The following is an 18,776-nucleotide window of genomic DNA, read 5'->3' as shown; positions in this document are numbered from 1 at the left end:
ACCACGTCTCCTGATGTACTGGCCTGTCTCCTGGTAGTGCCTCCATGCTCTGGACACTACGCTGACAGACACAGCAAACCTTCTTGCCACAGCTCGCATTGATGTCCCATCCTGGATGAGCTGCACTACCTGAGCCACTTGTGTGGGTTGTAGACTCCGAGGCCGTAGGAGGGCAACAACCCAGCAGCTGGACCGCTACCTCCGCCTTTGTGCAAGGAGGAGCAGGAGGAGCACTACCAGAGCCCTGTAAAATGACCTCCAGCAGGCCACAAATGTGCATGTGTCTGCTCAAACGGTCAGAAACAGACTCCATGTGGGTGGTATGAGGGCCCGTCGTCCACAGGTGGGGGTTGTGCTTACAGCCCAACACCGTGCAGGACGTTTGGCCCGCTCCCCAGACCTTCCCAGGCCCACCCATGCCTAGGCCCTCCCAGGCCCACGCCCCTCCCCCACAGGGTGAATCAGGAGCAGATTCCATGCATGAGCAGCACAATCAATGGGTGTGATGTGGGGGTAGGACTCCTCCACTTTAGAGCAAGCAGCCTTATGTTCGCCTTCATGGTGACATCGTCTGTCACCAGTGCAAATACCTTCTGTTGTCGAAGGTCATTGACTGCCTTCAGCTCATCTCCAGTGTAGAGAACGGCGTGTCTGTCCCTTGTCTGTGCTCTTGTAGAATACTAGTTGAGGGGTGGAAATGATGTAGTTAATTATTCCTTGCCCACGAACATTCGACCACCCATCAGAGATTATTGCTAGTCTGCTTTCGCTATGATTTGTTTGACCTTCACTTGAACTCTGTTGAACTCCGCATCCAGCAAATGAGTAGATAAGCATGTCTGGTTGGAGGGGTGTATGCTGGGCGAAGAACATACAGAATTCTCTTTCAATACACATTGCCTGTGAGCGTCAGAGGTGAACCAGTTGCATACACAGCTCGAACAAGACATTCATCATTACTCTGACGATATACCTCCATTCAGTTAAAATAAGTTCTGATTCCAGGAGGACCATGAGCTGTTGCTATCTATAAGGTGTCTGACACATAATTTTCACCTCTGACAGAAGTCCCTCATCTTCTATTCGAGGTTGCTTGTGAGCGCTAAGGGAACTTTATGCACTTGGCCAGATGATTCGGCATCTTTATTTGCGTTCTTCACATGATTTGGCACAGTATTTGCAAATGTACACAGCTTTTCTTTTACATTAGCTGCAGTGAAATGTCTCCACACATCAGATAATGCCTGTGGAATTTTTCTGTAAAGATGAGTAAAAAAATAATCTAAATACAATTCCATGTACAGATAAATAGTTAAGCAGTTAGATTAAACAACTCCTTTGTAATATAAATGTTTTAAAATGAAATATATGTATGGAAACAGGTGAATTAACACTCATCAGTTAGCAGGATCAAGCAACTTAAAACCCACATGGTCCAAACACTAACTTGCAGAAATTAAGTTAAAAATCATTTAAACACACTTTGCTGTAGGCTACTATTTACTAGTTAGACAAAAATGTCATATAAAATATATTCACCCCACCCAGTATTGTAATCAAAACTTACCAGAAAGCGTGTAGTCCTTGTCTCCAGTGTAGTAGTGTGGGCTCAATAGCATCTCATTAGTGTGCAAGATCTTGAGAATCAGCTGTCCTTGTGATGGCAGAATGCACCGTGCATGCAGAGGGTTGCAATTCCATTGAATTGAGGACAGTTTAACCAAAAGGTTCACTGTTAGCTTATAACTATTTTTTTGATGAATTTAAGCTAAATTCCCAGGCTTAACTTCCCATGGAAAATTCCGGAAATTGTCCAGAAAGTTTCCGACCCTTTGCAACCCTAGTTAGTTCATAAATGGAAATCAGTTAATTTAAGTAAATCCATTAGGCCCTAATCTTTGGATTTCATGTAACTGGGAATAGAGATATGCATCGGTTGGTCACGTATACCTTTCCAAATTGTTTTTTAGCACCATACACGCTGTCTACTAGCTGCTCGGTACAGTTAACCTGGGATTGATCCATGAAGAGCTTACTTCTCCAGTGGCCATTGAAGGTGAGCATTTTCCCGCTGAGGTCGGGGCCCTACATTCTAGAACAGTCAGGTCAATACCCTGTGAGGACGACCAGCACACGCATACGCTTCCCTGAGACTGTTTGTGCAGAAATTCTTTGGTTGTGCAAACCCAGTTTCACCAGCTGTCCGGTTGGCTGGTCTCAGACGATCCCGCAGGTGAAGAAGCTGGATGTGGAGGTCCTGGGCTGGCGTGGTTACATGTGGTTGTGAGGCCGGTTGGATGTACTGTCTTCCTCGAAAACGTTGTTAGAGAAATTAACATTAAATTCTTTGACAACAGCTCTGGTGGACATTCCTGCAGTCAGCATGCCAATGGCACACTCCCTCAACTTGAAGCATTGTGTTGCGTTACAAAACTGCACATTTTAGTGTAGCCTTTTATTGCCCCCAGCATAATTTGCAGTTGTGTAATGATCATGCTGTTTAATCAGCTACTTGATATGCCACACCTGTTAGGTGGGTGAATTATCTTGGGAAAGGAGAAATGCTCACTAACAGGGCTGTAAACAAATTTCTGCACAAATTGAGAGAAATAAGGTTTTTGTGCGTTTGGAACATCTCTGGGATATTTTATTTCAGCTCATGAAACATGGGACCAACACTTTACTTGTTGTATTTATATTTTTGTTCAGTGTAGTTGTTAAATTTCTAAATATTGAGATTAGAACTCCCCCTTCTTTTAATAATGGTTTGGTTGGTCTCTATTGGGCCATTTGAAGATGAAGGCCGTCATCTTACATGATTAGAGGACCTGAGATGCTGGAACTGCTGCACTGCTAGTAGCTTCTGTTACATGTTCTGATTCTTCTGTAAAAAATTAAATTGACATGAAACGTACACAGCCCGTGGCCTGACAGTGAGCAGTCGTAGAGTTTGAGGAACTAGCCGATCAGCCACGTCTGAAACACGTCAAACTATTTTCAGAATCCATTCTAGTTCAAAATGAGGAAACGCAACCCATTATTTACCTATTCACAGCATCTCTCTCTCTCTCATTGGAGATTAGTTCTAATTATTTAATGGGATAATGCCTTTTTAAAAGGGGGAGAAGAGAAACTGAAATTACTTAAAGAAGGCATTAGTCTTTGTGAAGAACAGATGTTGCCGAGGCAAACGGGAGCATGCATTATGCATATAAAATGATTTATTTTGGTAGCGTGCACGGCTGATTTATGGAAGCCCCTTTCCATGCGCCTCGTTAATGGGTTTAAGGAGATGCCTTTTGTAAAGGTGATTTCCATAATTAATAAAGGGACCTACATAATGTGTGCGCTGCTGCAGTGGAATGAGGCATGTGTTATGTAGGCTAGGTCTAATGTGTGTGTGTGTGTGTACACACCAACACATTGATAACCTGTGAGGCCTATCCATGATAAAGAACAGACAGGAGTAGTTGTTTAACCTAAACAAGATAAACAGGGTTTATTGAGGATGTTATAAAATGTTGGTGTTTTTTTTATGAAAGACATGTGTGGTTTAGGGGTTTAGGCTAATTCTGGAATGGAGATGCTCGTATTATGCGAAACGTCATGATTTTTGTCTTTTGATACTGTAGGACTTAGTCATGGCGTTATAGTGTCTATTTGTCACATCTCCAACATAGAGCTGTCAGCCCAGGGAATGTTCAGACTATCTTTATTCCCTACTTTCTCCATGGAAGTGGTTGTTTTTGTGCACAAGTCACTCTATCATTTGCATACACATTTTCATGTCAATTTACATAATGTTATTTTCCACTTCTTGTTATTTTCCACTTCTTGTTCTTGTCCAATCTGTCTTATTACAGTGTAGGCTGTCAGCAATTTTTGAAAGCCACTCAGCACACATTACAGTAGTCTAAACTCCATGCAGCAATGAAGACAGTCATCAGATCTATCAGTTCCTCCTTCACTATTGTCTTGTTGAATTCCCTTCACTAGTGTTGTGTTGAATTAATTTGGTGTGATCTCCATACCCAGGGATAGAGAAAAATACAAAGACTGCTTTTTTTTTGTTTTTTGATCTTTGATTTCTCTTCTTTTTGTCCTGAATGTCCCTCTGTTGTTTCTCTCAGATAAGCCTTCATCTGTCGTGAGTCTAAGCTGAGGAGAAACACATTGTTGTGACTGTAAGTACAGACATGGAAAAAAGACAAAGCCTAGGCCTAAAGCTTAATTGGATAATAATATTCCCATTTTTATACTGTTCTGTTTTTAATTGCTCAACTTCCTCCCACTCTTTCTATTATCAGATAAATCATCCTGTTCTTGCTCTGGTGTGTTCAGTTACTCCATGGTATTCTTTACTGCTGCAGTCATCCATGTTTTTTCTGGGTTAAAAAGGGGCTTAGGTGGTGGTAGGTGCGGTCGGCACAATGGGCGCGGTCGGCACAGTGTAATTTTAGAACATTTATTTTGGTGTTTTAGCATTTTTAAACCTATTTCCTGCAATTCTCAGAATTTGTCCTTGGAGCAGAGATATATTTTTGCAGTTTTAAGGTTTTGCCATTCAGCTGACAGAAGATGTAGCAGTTTTAAATCTAATCTCCAGGGATTCTACACATTCTGCTATGGAGCTGAGATAATTTGAAAGATAATTTCCTGCAGTTCTATGCATTTTGCCATAGCTAAGGCTGTGTTCTTTTGCTCAAAGGGAAACATCACAAGTTTTCAACTTCATATTCATCTCCAGCACCAGCTCAACATCAACATGTGTGAAAATTATAGAAACGTGCCATTTGCACATATGTTGATGTTGGGCTGGTGCTGGAGTTGAGAAAGTGTGAAATTTCCGTTTTAATAACAAAATCAATACTATTAAATCGTTTTGGGAATGTTGTATTGCCTGACTGGCTAGCTTTTATTTTGATGCCTGTTAGTGCTCAAAGATGATTTTAATCAAAATTCTATACTGTAGGTCTATAATTTTTTCTACATACTTTATATCTGGGTTTAGTCGTTTAAATGTTTTTTTTTTGTTTGTTTGGACTTGTTCTTGTTCTATGGTACACGGGTAGTTCTAACCCCTCCTGTTGTTCTCATCACAGGTTCTGTTGGGTGGGTGTCATGCAGCACCCTAACTTTGAGACTCACCACCCTCTCCAGCCAGAGGGAGAGCAGGAGATGGGTTTTGACCCGCTCCACAACTTCAACAGGAATCTCAGCTGTGGTGAGTCGACATTTACAACACATTCATTAAGGATTTATTAACATGTTATAAGTCTTATCATCTGAGCTTAATTACGCTATTCTGAATATGAAATGTTAATATCTAGTGATGATGGGGAAAAGTCGATAGTTACTTCTGGAAGATAGTATATCAAAATGACTCCTAGTATAGATTAGTAAAATATTTACAGTACCAGTCAAGTTTGGACACACCTACTCATTCAAGGGTTTTTCTTTATTTTTACTACTTTCTACATTGTAAACTCAGGGGGAAAAAATACAAAATAAACGTATTCTCACTGTCAACTGTGTTTATTTTCAGCAAACTTAACATGTGTAAATATTTGTATGAACATAACAAGATTCAACAACTGAGATACAACTGAACAAGTTCCACAGACATGTGACTAACAGAAATGGAATAATGTGTCCCTGAACAAAAGGGGGGGGGTCAAAATCAAAAGTAAGTCAGTATCTGGTGTGGCCACCAGCTGCATTTAGTACTGCAGTGCATCTCCTCCTCATGGACTGCACCAGATTTGCCCGTTCTTGCTGCGAGAAGTTACCCCACACTTCCACCAAGGCACCTGCACGTTTCCGGACAATTCTGTGGGGAATGGCCCTAACCCTCACCCTCTGACCCAACAGGTCCCAGATGTGCTCAATGGGATTGAGATCCGGGATCTTCGCTGTCCATGGTAGAACACGGACATTCCTGTCTTGCAGGAAATCACGCACAGAACAAGCAGTATTTCTGGTGACATTGTCATGCTGGAGGTCATGTCAGGATGAGCCTGCAGGAAAGGTACCACATGAGGGAGGCGGATGTCTTCCCTGTAACGTACAGCGTTGAGATTGCCTGCAATGACAACAAGCTCAGTCCGATGATGCTGTGACAGACCATGACGGACCCTCCACCTCCAAATCGATCCCGCTCCAGAGTACAGGCCTCGGTGTAACGCTCATTCCTTCAACGATAAACATGAATCTGACCATCACCCCTGGTGAGACAAAACCACAACTTGTCAGTGAAGAGAACTTTTTGCCAGGCCTGTCTGGTCCAGCGACGGTGGGTGTGTCCCCATAGGAGACAACGTTGCCCGTGATGTCTGGTGAGGACCTGCCTTACAACAGGCCTACAAGCTTTCATTCCAGCCTCTCTCAGCCTATTGCGGACAGTCTGAGCACTGATGGAGGGATTGTGCGTTCCTGGTGTAACTCGGGAAGTTGTTGTTGCCATCCTGTACCTGTCCCTAAGGTGTGCTGTTCGGCTGTACCAATCCTGTGCAGGTGTTGTTACACGTGGTCTGCCACTGCGAGGACAATCAACTGTCCGTCCTGTCTCCCTGTAGCGCTGTCTTAGGCATTTCACAGTACGGACATTGCAATTTATTGCCCTGGCCACATCTGCAGTTCTCATGCCTCCTTGCAGCATGCCTAAGGCACGTTCACGCAGATGAGCAGGGTCCCTGGGCATCTTTCTTTTGGTGGTTTCTAGAGTCAGTAGAAAGGCCTCTAGTGTCCTAAGTTTTCATAACTGTGACCTTAATTGCCTACCGTCTGTAAGCTGTTAGTGTCTTAACGACCGTTCCACAGGTGCATGTTCATTAATTATGGTTCATTGATCAATCATGGGAAATGGTGTTTAAACCCTTTACAATGAAAATCTGTGAAGTTATTTGGATTTTACGAATTATTTGAAAGACCGGATTATCCTGAAAAAGGGACGTTTTTGCTGAGTTTATAAGAAAACATGCCTTCATCAGAAAAGGGTGCATTGATCAAGTATTCAAACATCCATTATGTTGGAGCTGAGCTTCATTGTGCCACATCATTGGTGTCTATAGCGCCTTCTAGTGGCTGCATGTTTAATGCTTTTCATGTGTGTTTAACAGGAGGATCTCTGGATAGTAGCACTTTGTCTGAGTCCACTTTCCTCTCCTATAGGTAATGTGTGTCATTTATGTTTTGGTCCACGTCACAGCCAGATCTAATTCTCTGCTTATTCCATATTAGATTAAATAAAATTGGAGAGGGCTGAAACTCACTAAAACCTCTTCTCATCTCTCTCATTACCTCCCTCCCTCTAAAGGAAAGAATGGGATGACTTGTTTCTGAACAGTAATTACCTGACCAGGATCCGTCAGGCAGGCATCAACGGTCGATTGCGGAGCAGTCGATTCCGCAGTGTGTGCTGGAAGGTAAACCAGTCACAGACAAACATGGTTCTTGGGTGTCTGAAGGTAGTTCTACCATGTGAGTCGTGTGTGTTGTCTTCTAGTTGTACCTGGAGGTCCTTCCTGAGGATAAGAGCCAATGGATCAACAAGACCAAGGAGTTACGATCCCAGTACGAGAAGATCAAAGAGAGAGTGAGTTGGTGTGTGTGTGTCATGCGTTCACCTGTGCCTGCTCGTTTGGGTGAGTATCAACTCCTACTTTTTACTCTGTGTGTGTGCCAGTCACTGACCGCCTCTCCTCCTCCCAGCACATCACCAACCCCCGTAAGGCTGCAGGCCAGCAGGACTTGGTGGTCAACAACCCACTCTCACAGGACGAGGGGGTAGGTGTAGCCTCAGTCTCTCTAGATACAACTCTATTTCCAGAACCGTGGGAATGTAAACATCTGAATAACTCTACCACAGGACTAAGTGGGGTGTCCCTGTTGTAAATGCCTACTTATTATAATACCTTTAGGATTCCTTTATTATGATCTGTATACAGGTAACTGACAAAATAATGTAATGCCGGATATAAAGTAGATTGCTTCCACACAGGTGTGTTTCCTGAGTTAATGAAGCAATTAACATCCCATCATGTTTAAGGTCATAAAAATGCTGGATATTTAGGCTACCATGGCTATGCCCCCATAGGATGACAATGCCCCCACCCACAGGGCACAAGATGTGCCTGAATGGTTGTTGAGCATGAAAACGATGTCAGCCATATGCCGTGGTCGTCTGAGTCACCAGATCTCAACCCAATTGAACACTTAGGTTTTCTATCTCCATCAACAACATTTCTCATAGAAGAATGGTGTCATATCCCTACGATAGAGGTCCAGACACTTGTAGAATCTAGAGGAATTAAAGCTGTTCTGGCTCGTGGTGCCCAGCACCCTATTAAGACACTTTATGTTGGGGTTTCCTTTATTTTGTCATTTACCCAAATGTCCTTGTATTGTGTATTGACCCCAATGGGGAATGGGAACCGTGTACAACATTTTATGATCAGTCTGGTCGTAGGAGGCTAGGTGAATGAGTCTATGGGGTATTTCCTGGTCCATATGTCGTTGTGTTCTCCTCCCTCCTGTCCAGAGCCTGTGGAACAAGTTCTTCCAGGACAACGAGTTAAGAGGGATGATCAAACAGGATGTTATGAGAACGTGAGTCTGATTTAACATTTCTTAACTGTTAACCAGAGCTGTATTTAAATGTTTATCAGACTGTCATTCTCATATCTACTGTACACCTCTGAATTAAACACTCTCTTCTCCCCCCACCCCCCCTCTTTTCTCTATTCTGTCTGTAGGTTTCCTGAGATGCGTTACTTCCAAGAGGAGGACGTAAGGACAAAGCTGACAGACATCTTGTTTTGTTATGCCCGAGAGAATGAACAGTTACTGTACAAACAGGTACCATTCCAGCATTAGTTAAAATTTCTAGAGGCACACAAGTGTTAGATTTTATTTATTTATTTATTTCACCTTTATTTAACCAGGTAGGCAAGTTGAGAACAAGTTCTCATTTGCAACTGCGACCTGGCCAAGATAAAGCATAGCAGTGTAAACAGACAACACAGAGTTACACATGGAGTAAACAATTAACAAGTCAATAACACAGTAGAAAAAAGGGAGTCTATATACATTGTGTGCAAAAGGCATGAGGTAGGCGAATAATTACAGTTTTGCAGATTAACACTGGAGTGATAAATGATCAGATGGTCATGTACAGGTAGAGATATTGATGTGCAAAAGAGCAGAAAAGTAAATAAATAAAAACAGTATGGGGATGAGGTAGGTAAAAATGGGTGGGCTATTTACCGATCGACTATGTACAGCTGCAGCGATTGGTTAGTTGCTCAGATAGCAGATGTTTGAAGTTGGTGAGGGAGATAAAAGTCTCCAACTTCAGCGATTTCTGCAATTCGTTCCAGTCACAGGCAGCAGAGAACTGGAACGAAAGGCGGCCAAATGAGGTGTTGGCTTTAGGGATGATCAGTGAGATAAACCTGCTGGAGCGCGTGCTACGGGTGGGTGTTGCCATCGTGACCAGTGAACTGAGATAAGGCGGAGCTTTACCTAGCATGGACTTGTAGATGACCTGGAGCCAGTGGGTCTGGCAACGAATATGTAGCGAGGACCAGCCGACTAGAGCATACAGGTTGCAGTGGTGGGTAGTATAAGGTGCTTTAGTGACAAAACCCATGGCACTGTGATAAACTGCATCCAGTTTGCTGAGTAGAGTGTTGGAAGCAATTTTGTAGATGACATCGCCGAAGTCGAGGATCGGTAGAATAGTCAGTTTTACTAGGGTAAGTTTGGCGGCGTGAGTGAAGGAGGCTTTGTTGCGGAATAGAAAGCCGACTCTAGATTTGATTTTCGATTGGAGATGTTTGATATGAGTCTGGAAGGAGAGTTTACAGTCTAGCCAGACACCTAGGTACTTATAGATGTCCACATGTTCAAGGTCGGAACCATCCAGGGTGGTGATGCTAGTCAGGCGTGCGGGTGCAGGCAGCGAACGGTTCAAAGCATGCATTTGGTTTTACTAGCGTTTAAGAGCAGTTGGAGGCCACGGAAGGAGTGTTGTATGGCATTGAAGCTCGTTTGGAGGTTAGATAGCACAGTGTCCAAGGACGGGCCGGAAGTATATAGAATGGTGTCGTCTGCGTAGAGGTGGATCAGGGAATCGCCCGCAGCAAGAGCAACATCATTGATATATACAGAGAAAAGAGTCGGCCCGAGAATTGAACCCTGTGGCACCCCCATAGAGATATGCCACTAGGCATGCTAATGCACCCCATTGAGATAAACAGTGTACTGTCTTCATAGTGCTACAGACGGAGAGAGGACGATGACCAGTCAGTGTTCTAACAGGAAGTGACACACGTCTAGCCACTGGGTAATGAAGTAAAATGATACCAGTCAATACTGATAACACACCTCATGCATCACCCTGAAAGAAATGGGCCATTCTCTCTCTTTCTCTCTTTCCTATTCTATTCATGGGGCTTTATTGGCATGGGAAACGTGTTAACATTGCCAAAGCAAGAGAGGTTGGGTTTGTTTTCGAATTCTTTGTGGATCTGTGTAATCTGAGGGAAATATGTCTCTCTATGGTCATACATTGGACAGGAGGTTTGGAAGTTAAGCTCAGTTTCCACTTCATTTTGTGTGCACATAGCCTGTCTTCTCTTGAGAGCCAGGTCTGCCTACGACGGCCTTTCTCAATAGCAAGGCTATGCTCACTGAGTCTGTACATAGTCAAAGCTTTCCATAATTTTGGGTCAGTCACAGTGGTCAAGTATTCTGCCACTGTGTACTCTGTTTAGGGCCAAATTGCATTCTAATTTGCTCAGTTTTTTTGTTAATTACTTGACACATTGGTACGCATTCTTTCTTTTTGTTTTCTCGTGATTTGTTCGGGTCTAATTGTGTTGCTGTCCTGGGGCTCTGGGGTGTGTTTGTGAACAGAGCCCCAGGACCAGCTTGCTTAGGGGACTCTTCTCCAGGTTCCTCTCTCTGTAGGTGATGGCTTTGTTATGTAAGGTTTGGGAATTGTTTCCTTTTAGGTGGTTGTAGAATTGAATGGCTCTTTTCTGGATTTTGATATTTAGTGGGTATCTTCCTAATTCTGCTCTGCATGCATTATTTGGTGTTCTACACTGAGGATATTTTTGCAGAATTCTGCATGCAGAGTCTCAATTTGGTGTTTGTCCCATTTTGTGAAGTCTTGGTTGGTGAGTGGACTCCAGACCTCACAACCATAAAGGGCAATGGGCTCTATGACTGATTCAATTTTTTTTATCCAGATCCTAATTGGTGTGTTGAATTTTCCTTTTGTTGGCATAGATAGCCCTTCTAGCCTTGTCTCTCAGATCGTTCACAGCTTTGTGGAAGTTACCTGTAGCGCTGATGTTTAGGCCGAGGTATGTATAGTTGTTTTGTGTGCTCGAGGGCAACAGTGTCTAGATGGAATTTGTATTTGTGGTCCTGGCGACTGAACATTTTTTGGAACAGCATTATTTTGGTCTTACTGAGAATTACTGTCAGGGCCCAGGGCTGACAAAATCTGTGCAGAAGATCTAGGTGCTGCTGTAGGCCCTCCTTGGTTGGTGACAGAAGCACCAGATCATCAGTAGACATTTGACTTCGGATTCTAGTAGGGTGAGGCTGGGTGCTGCAGACTTTACTAGTGCCCGCGCCAATTCGTTGAAGAGGGTGGGGCTTAAGCTGCATCCCTGTTTCACCCCATGGCCCTGTGGAAAGAAATGTGCGTGTTTTTTGCCAATGGTAACTGCACACTTGTTTGTGTTCATGGATTTTATGTCGTAACCCCGACACCACTTTCCATCAATTTGTATAGCAGACCCTCATGCCAAATTGAGTCTAAGGCTTTTTTGAAATCAACAAAGCAGGAGAAGACTGCCTTTTGGTTTGTTTGTCAATTAGGGTGTGCAGGGTGAATAGCCAATTTGACATTTGCATAGTACATTGTTTTCATTGAGGAAATGTACGAGTCTGCTGTTAATGATAATGCAGAGGATTTTCCCAAGGTTACTGTTGACGCATATTCCATGGTAGTTATTGGGGTCAAATTTGTCGCCACTTTTGTGGAGATCAGTCCTTGGTTCCAAATATTGGGGAAGATGCCAGAGTTTTAGTATAGCCAATTGGAATTTGTCTGTATTTGATAATTTCATTAAGGATACCATGAACACCACAGGCCTTTTAGTTTGTCCTGTAACTCATTCAAGGTAATTGGAGAATCCAGTGGGTTCTGGTAGTCTTTAATAGTTGATTGTTATAGAGCCAAAAAGATTGGAGAAGTGGTTTACCCATACATCTCCATTTTGGATAGATAATTCTTTGTTTAGTGTTTTCCAATTTTCGCAGAAGTGGTTAGATTCTTCAATTACATTGAGCTGATTTCTGACGTGCTGTTACTTCTATTTCTGTATTGTTTTAGTGATTCACCATAGTGAATTTCTGGTCCCTCTGTTTTTGGTTGGACAGGTTTCTCAGTTTCTTATATTTTTGCATTCATCATTATTAATTTTCTATTTTAAATTTGATAGGGAAGCTGAGAGGTCAAGTATACTGTAAGATTTTCTACTGTCAAGTTTACAGTGGAACATTTTACCCAGGAAATTGTCTAAAAGGGATTGAATTTGTTGCGTAGGTTTCCAAACTGCATTTCTTAATGTTGCTCTGTTCAAGTAGACACTGATTTTGAACGCTCTGAGGGACTCCGGTTTGAGGTCAGTGTTAACCTCTTGCGACGAGCAATCCCGTAGCGTAATCATAGCCTCAAACGCATTAGCATAACGCAGCGGACATATACCCCTAGAAACTTTTCCTATTCAAACAAGCTTAGCCTTTTAACAACACTGTCACCTCAGGTTTTCAAAATATGCATTACAGCCAATGCAAGACAAGCATTTGTGTAAGTTTATCATGGCATAATGCTATGCTAGGCTCTGCTGGCAGCAGGCAACATTTTCACGAAAATAAGAAAAGCAACCAAATTAAATAATTTCAGATGCTTTCACTCTGGAGACTCCCAGTTAGAAAGCAAATGTTCCTTTTTTCCCCCCCAAAAAGTTATTTTTGTAGGTGAAATTGCTCCCGTTTCTTCATCATGCTTGGCTGAGAAATCGACCGGAAAATGCTACGCCGCCAAACTTTTCAAAATTTGCTCCATAAGACAAACACGGCAAACATTGTTTAGGATCCATCCTCAAGGTGTTAACATATATATTCGATAATATATCCGTCGAGGCAATTGGTTTCTCATAAGAAGCAATTGGAAAAATGGCTGCGGGAGACACCATGTGACCACATGCTATATATGGTCCCTTACAGCCATTCTTCAATGGAAATGCCTAAAAAGACATCACAATGCTGTGGAAAACATAAGCTCATTCACAGCCATGAGGTGTTTTCAAAAAATGCGGCACTTCGTGGTTGGGTTTCGCCTGTAACATCAGTTCTGTGGCACTCAGACAATATCTTTGCAGTTTTGGAAACGTCAGTGTTTTCTTTCCAAAGCTGTAAATATGCATAGTCGAGCATCTTTGTGACAATATCTTGTTTAAAACGGGAACGTTTTTCATCCAAAATGTTTAATAGCGCCACCTAGTCGCAAGAAGTAGTCTACAGTACTACTGCCTAGAGATGAGCTATAGGTGTACCTCCCAAATGTCACGAACCGGCTCAAAGCCCATAACAAAAGGGAGACAACGTGGAGATAAGGAGTAACAAAACATATTTATTAAATAAGTAACTAAGTATAATATACAATGGTGTGTGTAATCAGTAGTGTGAGAGTTTTGCATGCATGAATGTGATAATGCAGTGTGTTGAAAAAAACAACCAAAAAAACACCAAGAAACAAAATCCATGGAGAGAGTCTCCATGAATGGGGAAGTGGTGTATTTATCCTGGGACACACCGGGCCCAGGTGTTTCCCATGTAGCTGACGACCCTCCCAACTCCGCCCACCGGCATCCTAATAAGGAAACAAGAACAAAGAGAATACGGCAGACAGAGCGGGAGGGTCGTCACATTCCCCCCCATAAACAACATACCAGCCTCTGCCTCCCAAATTGACACAGCCTCTGCGTGTTCACACCTCCACCTGCCCCAGCCAACCTCCTCAGACCTCAGCAACCTTTGCGTATAGGAAGCAATGTTTAAGAGGAAAGAACAAGACCAGGAGGGAACAGACAGGAAAGATAGAACATGACAACCCCAAACAATGGTCAGTCACGTAAACATTTAGGAACATGGCACAAAAGACAACAGCTACAAACTCAAACGAAAAGAACATCAGGGTCCTTAATTTTTACGTCAACTTCCAACGATTCAGTCACTTCCCAACGTAACAGAATTTCACTCATTCAACCTTGTAGTGTTCAGCGATCTTCAACAGCTGTTCTTTAGTACATAATTCTAACAGTTCTTCTGATGGAAAGCGAATGATCTTGTCTACATGAGACACCATAGTCATAAGAAAATAATCTTGCTCAACCCCTCTGAGCACATCAGACCACAACCAGAGAAATGACAATCACCCTGAGCACCACAGAAGAGAGATGAGATACGGAGCTTCCCCAAAACCTACAATAACTCAACCCTAGTCTTCGTGCGGATTTGCGGTGGGTATTTACACACTGTAGCCCACTGGCAAGGAAATGGAACTCCCCAGCATGCTGGCAAATTCCACCAAGCCACGGATGTGCCCCCGAGACAATTGTTCAGTCCACAGACACCACACAAAAATAAAACATTTATCCATGCCCAACATATTTCAAAAATGAAACAAGTCGCTAAGCCTATCAGGGGAAAAAGGCTATAGCTCCAGGTAGCAAGTTCCACTACCCTACCCAAATCTCCCACTGAGGTACACAGCCAATTTACTCACCTCAGACCGATGTCCCAACAGCAAGTAGAACAAGAGTTTCCAGGCTGGGCAGGTCCTGGAAACTAACTATTATACTCCAACGCAGCAAACAAAGGCAACCAATACTGGGCTTATCAAACTCAAACAAAATATGCAAACCAAACATTTACAAAATTTAACATTACCTCCACGTTCTCCCAAACCAATACGTTCAAAGATCCCGGATAGGCTCCCACTTGTCACAAACCGTAACAAAAGGGAGACAACGTGGAGTAACAAAACATTTATTAAATAAAGTAAACTAAGTACAATATACAATTGTGTGTGAGTGTTTTGCATGAATGTGATAATGCAGGGTGTTGAAAGGTGCCAAAGCAAACAACCAAAAGGCCACCAAGATACACAACCAAATCTGTAAAGGTGTCTGCATGGAGAGTCTCCTCCATGAATGTGGAAGTGGTGTATTTATCCTGGGACACACCTGGCCCAGGTGTTACCCATGTAGCTGACGACCCTCCCCAACTCCGCCCACCGGCATCCTAATAAGGAAACAAGAACAAAGGGCGAATACGGCAGACAGAGTGGGATGGTCGTCACACATAGGAGTCCCCTCGAAGCCTAGCATTGACTATATATATTACCCAGCGTGCGACAGAGCTGCAGGAGTTGTGAACCGTTTTTGTTGGCATAGTTGTGCCTAGGGGGGCATATGTGGGAGGGAATGCTGTCACCTGCAGGCAGGTGTTTGTCCCCCTGTGTGCTGAGGGTGTCAGGTTCTTGTCCGGTTCTGGCATTTAGGTCGCCACAGACTAGTACATGTCCCTGGGCCTGGAAGTGATTGATTTCCCCCTCCTCCATGTAGAAGCTGTCTTCATTAAAGTATGGGGATTCTAGTGGGGGATATAGGTAGCACACAGGATGACATTTTTCTCTGTTAAGATCATTTCCTTTTGAATTTCTAGCCAAATGTAAAATATTCCTGTTTTGATTAATTTAATGGAGTAAGTTAGGTCTGCTCTATACCAAATTACATACCGCCTGAGTGTTGTTGGTCGTGGTTTGGCCTCAGGCCAGTAAGTGTGAGCAGAGCCTGCTGAGCATCTGGTACATGCCATTGGCTTGGGCAAGTGTAAGAGTGGGGATTGGGCCTGTTTGCCCGCTCACTACCTGGGCGTATGTGTGACTGGATGTAAGTCCTCTTGGCGTGGGTCCTCTGTGTAGGTCCAGGGGGGAGGTCCTCTCGCGCGCGGGCGCTGTCTCGCTCTCTCGCGGGCGCTGTCTCGCTCTCTCGCGGGCGGGCTGTCTCGCTCTCTCGCGGGCGGGCTGTCTCGCTCTCTCGCGGGCGGGCTGTCTCGCTCTCTCGCGGGCGGGCTGTCTCGCTCGCTGTCTCTCACGCTCTATCCCCCTCTCTTTCTGCAGGGAATGCATGAGTTGTTGGCTCCTATTGTGTTCGTCCTACACTGTGACCATCAGGCCTTTCAGCACGCCAGCGAGACCGCCCACCCCAGGTCAGTCACACCTGCACTCCTCCTCCACATTGACTTCCCTTCAGTTTAACCCTATCCTGTCCATTCCTCGAAATTGGTCTGTAATGATCTAATGCTTTTGTCTTTGGTCCACAGTGAGGAGATGATGTCTCTACTGAATCCTATGTTCCAGGAGCATGATGCCTAGTGAGTTAAATATTCATTATTCTCCTACATTCATCACATCGTAGGTCAGGGATGGCCAACTGGTCTTTAGGCCCGTGAACTAATTTCACTTTTATTATAATTTTTATATAAATATATATTTTAGGAACTCAGTCAGGGTCTCAACTTACTATTGCGAGTTAGAATAGTAAAATACACAAGGTGCAATTTTGAAATTTGGTTGCGCATCCGCAGTCACAAAATTAGCCTGTGTCAGCTAATTGTTTTTTGATTAAATAGCTGGTCGCTTGACTAACTTACCAAACTTGAATTATGACCGGGGTGGGGTCCATTGATCATCATTTACCTCAACCCTGTGGCAAAATGTGTAGAATTGCAGCAAACTTGCTTGAAAACGGCAACATGGCAAAATGTGCAGAACTGCATGAAATTAACATAAACCCACATTCAGTTTTTATCTTCGCTTTCACGAGGGGGCAGCTAAAATGTTTTGTCTGCGGGGGGGCCTCATGATCAGTTCTGTTTTTTTGTGGCCCCTACCCCCATCAAAGTTGCCCATCCCTGTCCTAGGTGATGGCAATAATATGGACAAGTCAGAGAGACTTCTAACATGAGACATTCTCCTCTGTGTGTCTTTGTTGTGCAGTGCCATGTTTTCCCAGCTGATGGAGACAGCAGAACCCTGGTTCTCCAGCTTCCAGAGGGAAGTCAGAAGGGTCAGTAGTAGTAGTACTCCTGCTAATACTCTTTAGTTGTAACACTCACCAGCTATTTTTGTAAAGACCTGTCAGAAACTCTCCGCCAATGGCTTAAATGAGCTCAAATCAAATTTATTTCTATAGCCCTTCGTACATCAGCTGATATCTCAAAGTGCTGTACAGAAACCCAGCCTAAAACCCCAAACAGCAAGCAATGCAGGTGTAGATGCACGGTGGTTAGGAAAAACTCCCTAGAAAGGCCAAAACCTAGGAAGAAACCTAGAGAGGAACCAGGCTATGTGGGGTGGCCAGTCCTCTTCTGGCTGTGCCGGGTAGAGATTATAACAGAACATGGCCAAGATGTTCAAATGTTCATAAATGACCAGCATGGTCGAATAATAATAAGGCAGAACAGTTGAAACTGGAGCAGCAGCACGGCCAGGTGGACTGGGGACAGCAAGGAGTCATCATGTCAGGTAGTCCTGGGGCATGGTCCTAGGGCTCAGGTCAGTTGAAACTGGAGCAGCAGTGGAATATGGAATGGAATACATTTTCTTTACGTTGCATTTACGTTGCATCTATAAGAACACTGAAGCTTTGTAGGGGATTTAACACATTGTCTCAACACTTGTTTCACAAGAAAGAGAACTTATTTTGGTGGTTGTTCCTTTTTTTGCGGAATAGAGAAAAATGATAATTTAATACAGTTGACAAATTTAAATGCCCTGAAATGAAAGCAACTTTCAAAAATGAACACTCAGATTATAGTGATATTATGTCTGATCTCACAAACAATGTAGAGTTTTAATAGATCTGGAGCCAGGCATGTTGATTTTTCATCTGAGGGTACCCCTCTATTGATACACAACAACAGTAATTAATTTCTACATTTTATTTCATCTTTATTTAACCAGGTAGGCCAGTTGAGAACAAGTTCTCATTTACAACTGTGACTTGGCCAAGATGAAGCAAAGCAGTGCGACAAAAACAACAACAGAGTTACACATGGAATACACAAACATAGTCAATAACACAATAGAAAAATCTGTATACTGTGTGTGCAAATTAAGTAAGGAGGTAGTGGTGAATTAATGACAAATTAGCAAATTAACACTAGAGTGATGGTGTGCAAGTAGAGATGGGTAGTAGAGTTAGGTATTTATAGGCTATTTACAGATGGGCTGTGTACAGCTGCAGCGATTGGTAAGCTGCTCTGACAGCTGATGTTTAAAGTTAGTGAGGGAGATATGTCTCCAACTTCAGTGGTGAAGCAGTCTGGACGGCGCAGGTGAGTGAAGGTAGGGGTAGACGGACCGGGTAGGGGTAGACCTGCGCTGTTTAGGCCTACCTGCACTCACCTGCTCTGTCTAGGCCTACCTGCACTCACCTGCTCTGTCTAGGCCTACGTGCTCTGTCTCGGCCTTCCTGCACTCACCTGCTCTGTTTAGGCCTACCTGCACTCATCTGCTCTATTTAGGCCTACCTTCACTCACCTGCACTGTCTAGGCCTACCTGCACTCACCAGGCCTACCTGCACTGTCCAGGCCTACCTGCACTGTCCAGGCCTACCTGCACTGT

At 43.6% G+C, this 18,776-nt stretch overlaps 1 protein-coding gene across 4 annotated transcripts in view; it reads left to right on the top strand.

Annotated features, from left to right (window-relative positions):
- LOC135549618 (TBC1 domain family member 5-like) overlaps positions 1 to 18,776 on the top strand; it is a 43,121-nt gene that overhangs the window by 8,233 nt on the left and 16,112 nt on the right. For 2 of the 4 annotated variants that reach the window (XM_064979742.1, XM_064979743.1), the window contains exons 2-13: positions 1,971 to 2,056; positions 4,131 to 4,184; positions 5,103 to 5,224; positions 7,119 to 7,170; positions 7,316 to 7,424; positions 7,505 to 7,594; positions 7,711 to 7,785; positions 8,540 to 8,607; positions 8,754 to 8,856; positions 16,268 to 16,356; positions 16,471 to 16,521; positions 17,147 to 17,216. In XM_064979742.1, coding sequence (XP_064835814.1) covers positions 5,122 to 5,224; positions 7,119 to 7,170; positions 7,316 to 7,424; positions 7,505 to 7,594; positions 7,711 to 7,785; positions 8,540 to 8,607; positions 8,754 to 8,856; positions 16,268 to 16,356; positions 16,471 to 16,521; positions 17,147 to 17,216 — 810 coding nt within the window. In that variant the 5' untranslated portion in view covers positions 1,971 to 2,056; positions 4,131 to 4,184; positions 5,103 to 5,121. The remainder of the gene's footprint in view (positions 1 to 1,970; positions 2,057 to 4,130; positions 4,185 to 5,102; positions 5,225 to 7,118; positions 7,171 to 7,315; positions 7,425 to 7,504; positions 7,595 to 7,710; positions 7,786 to 8,539; positions 8,608 to 8,753; positions 8,857 to 16,267; positions 16,357 to 16,470; positions 16,522 to 17,146; positions 17,217 to 18,776) is intronic. The other 2 variants (XM_064979741.1, XM_064979744.1) reach the window with 2 other exon arrangements.

The sequence above is a fragment of the Oncorhynchus masou genome, chromosome 12 (genome assembly GCF_036934945.1).
Source record: "Oncorhynchus masou masou isolate Uvic2021 chromosome 12, UVic_Omas_1.1, whole genome shotgun sequence".
Lineage (NCBI taxonomy): Eukaryota > Metazoa > Chordata > Actinopteri > Salmoniformes > Salmonidae > Oncorhynchus > Oncorhynchus masou.
Note: the sequence above shows the minus strand (reverse complement) of the source record. Positions and strands in the feature narration are given on the sequence as shown.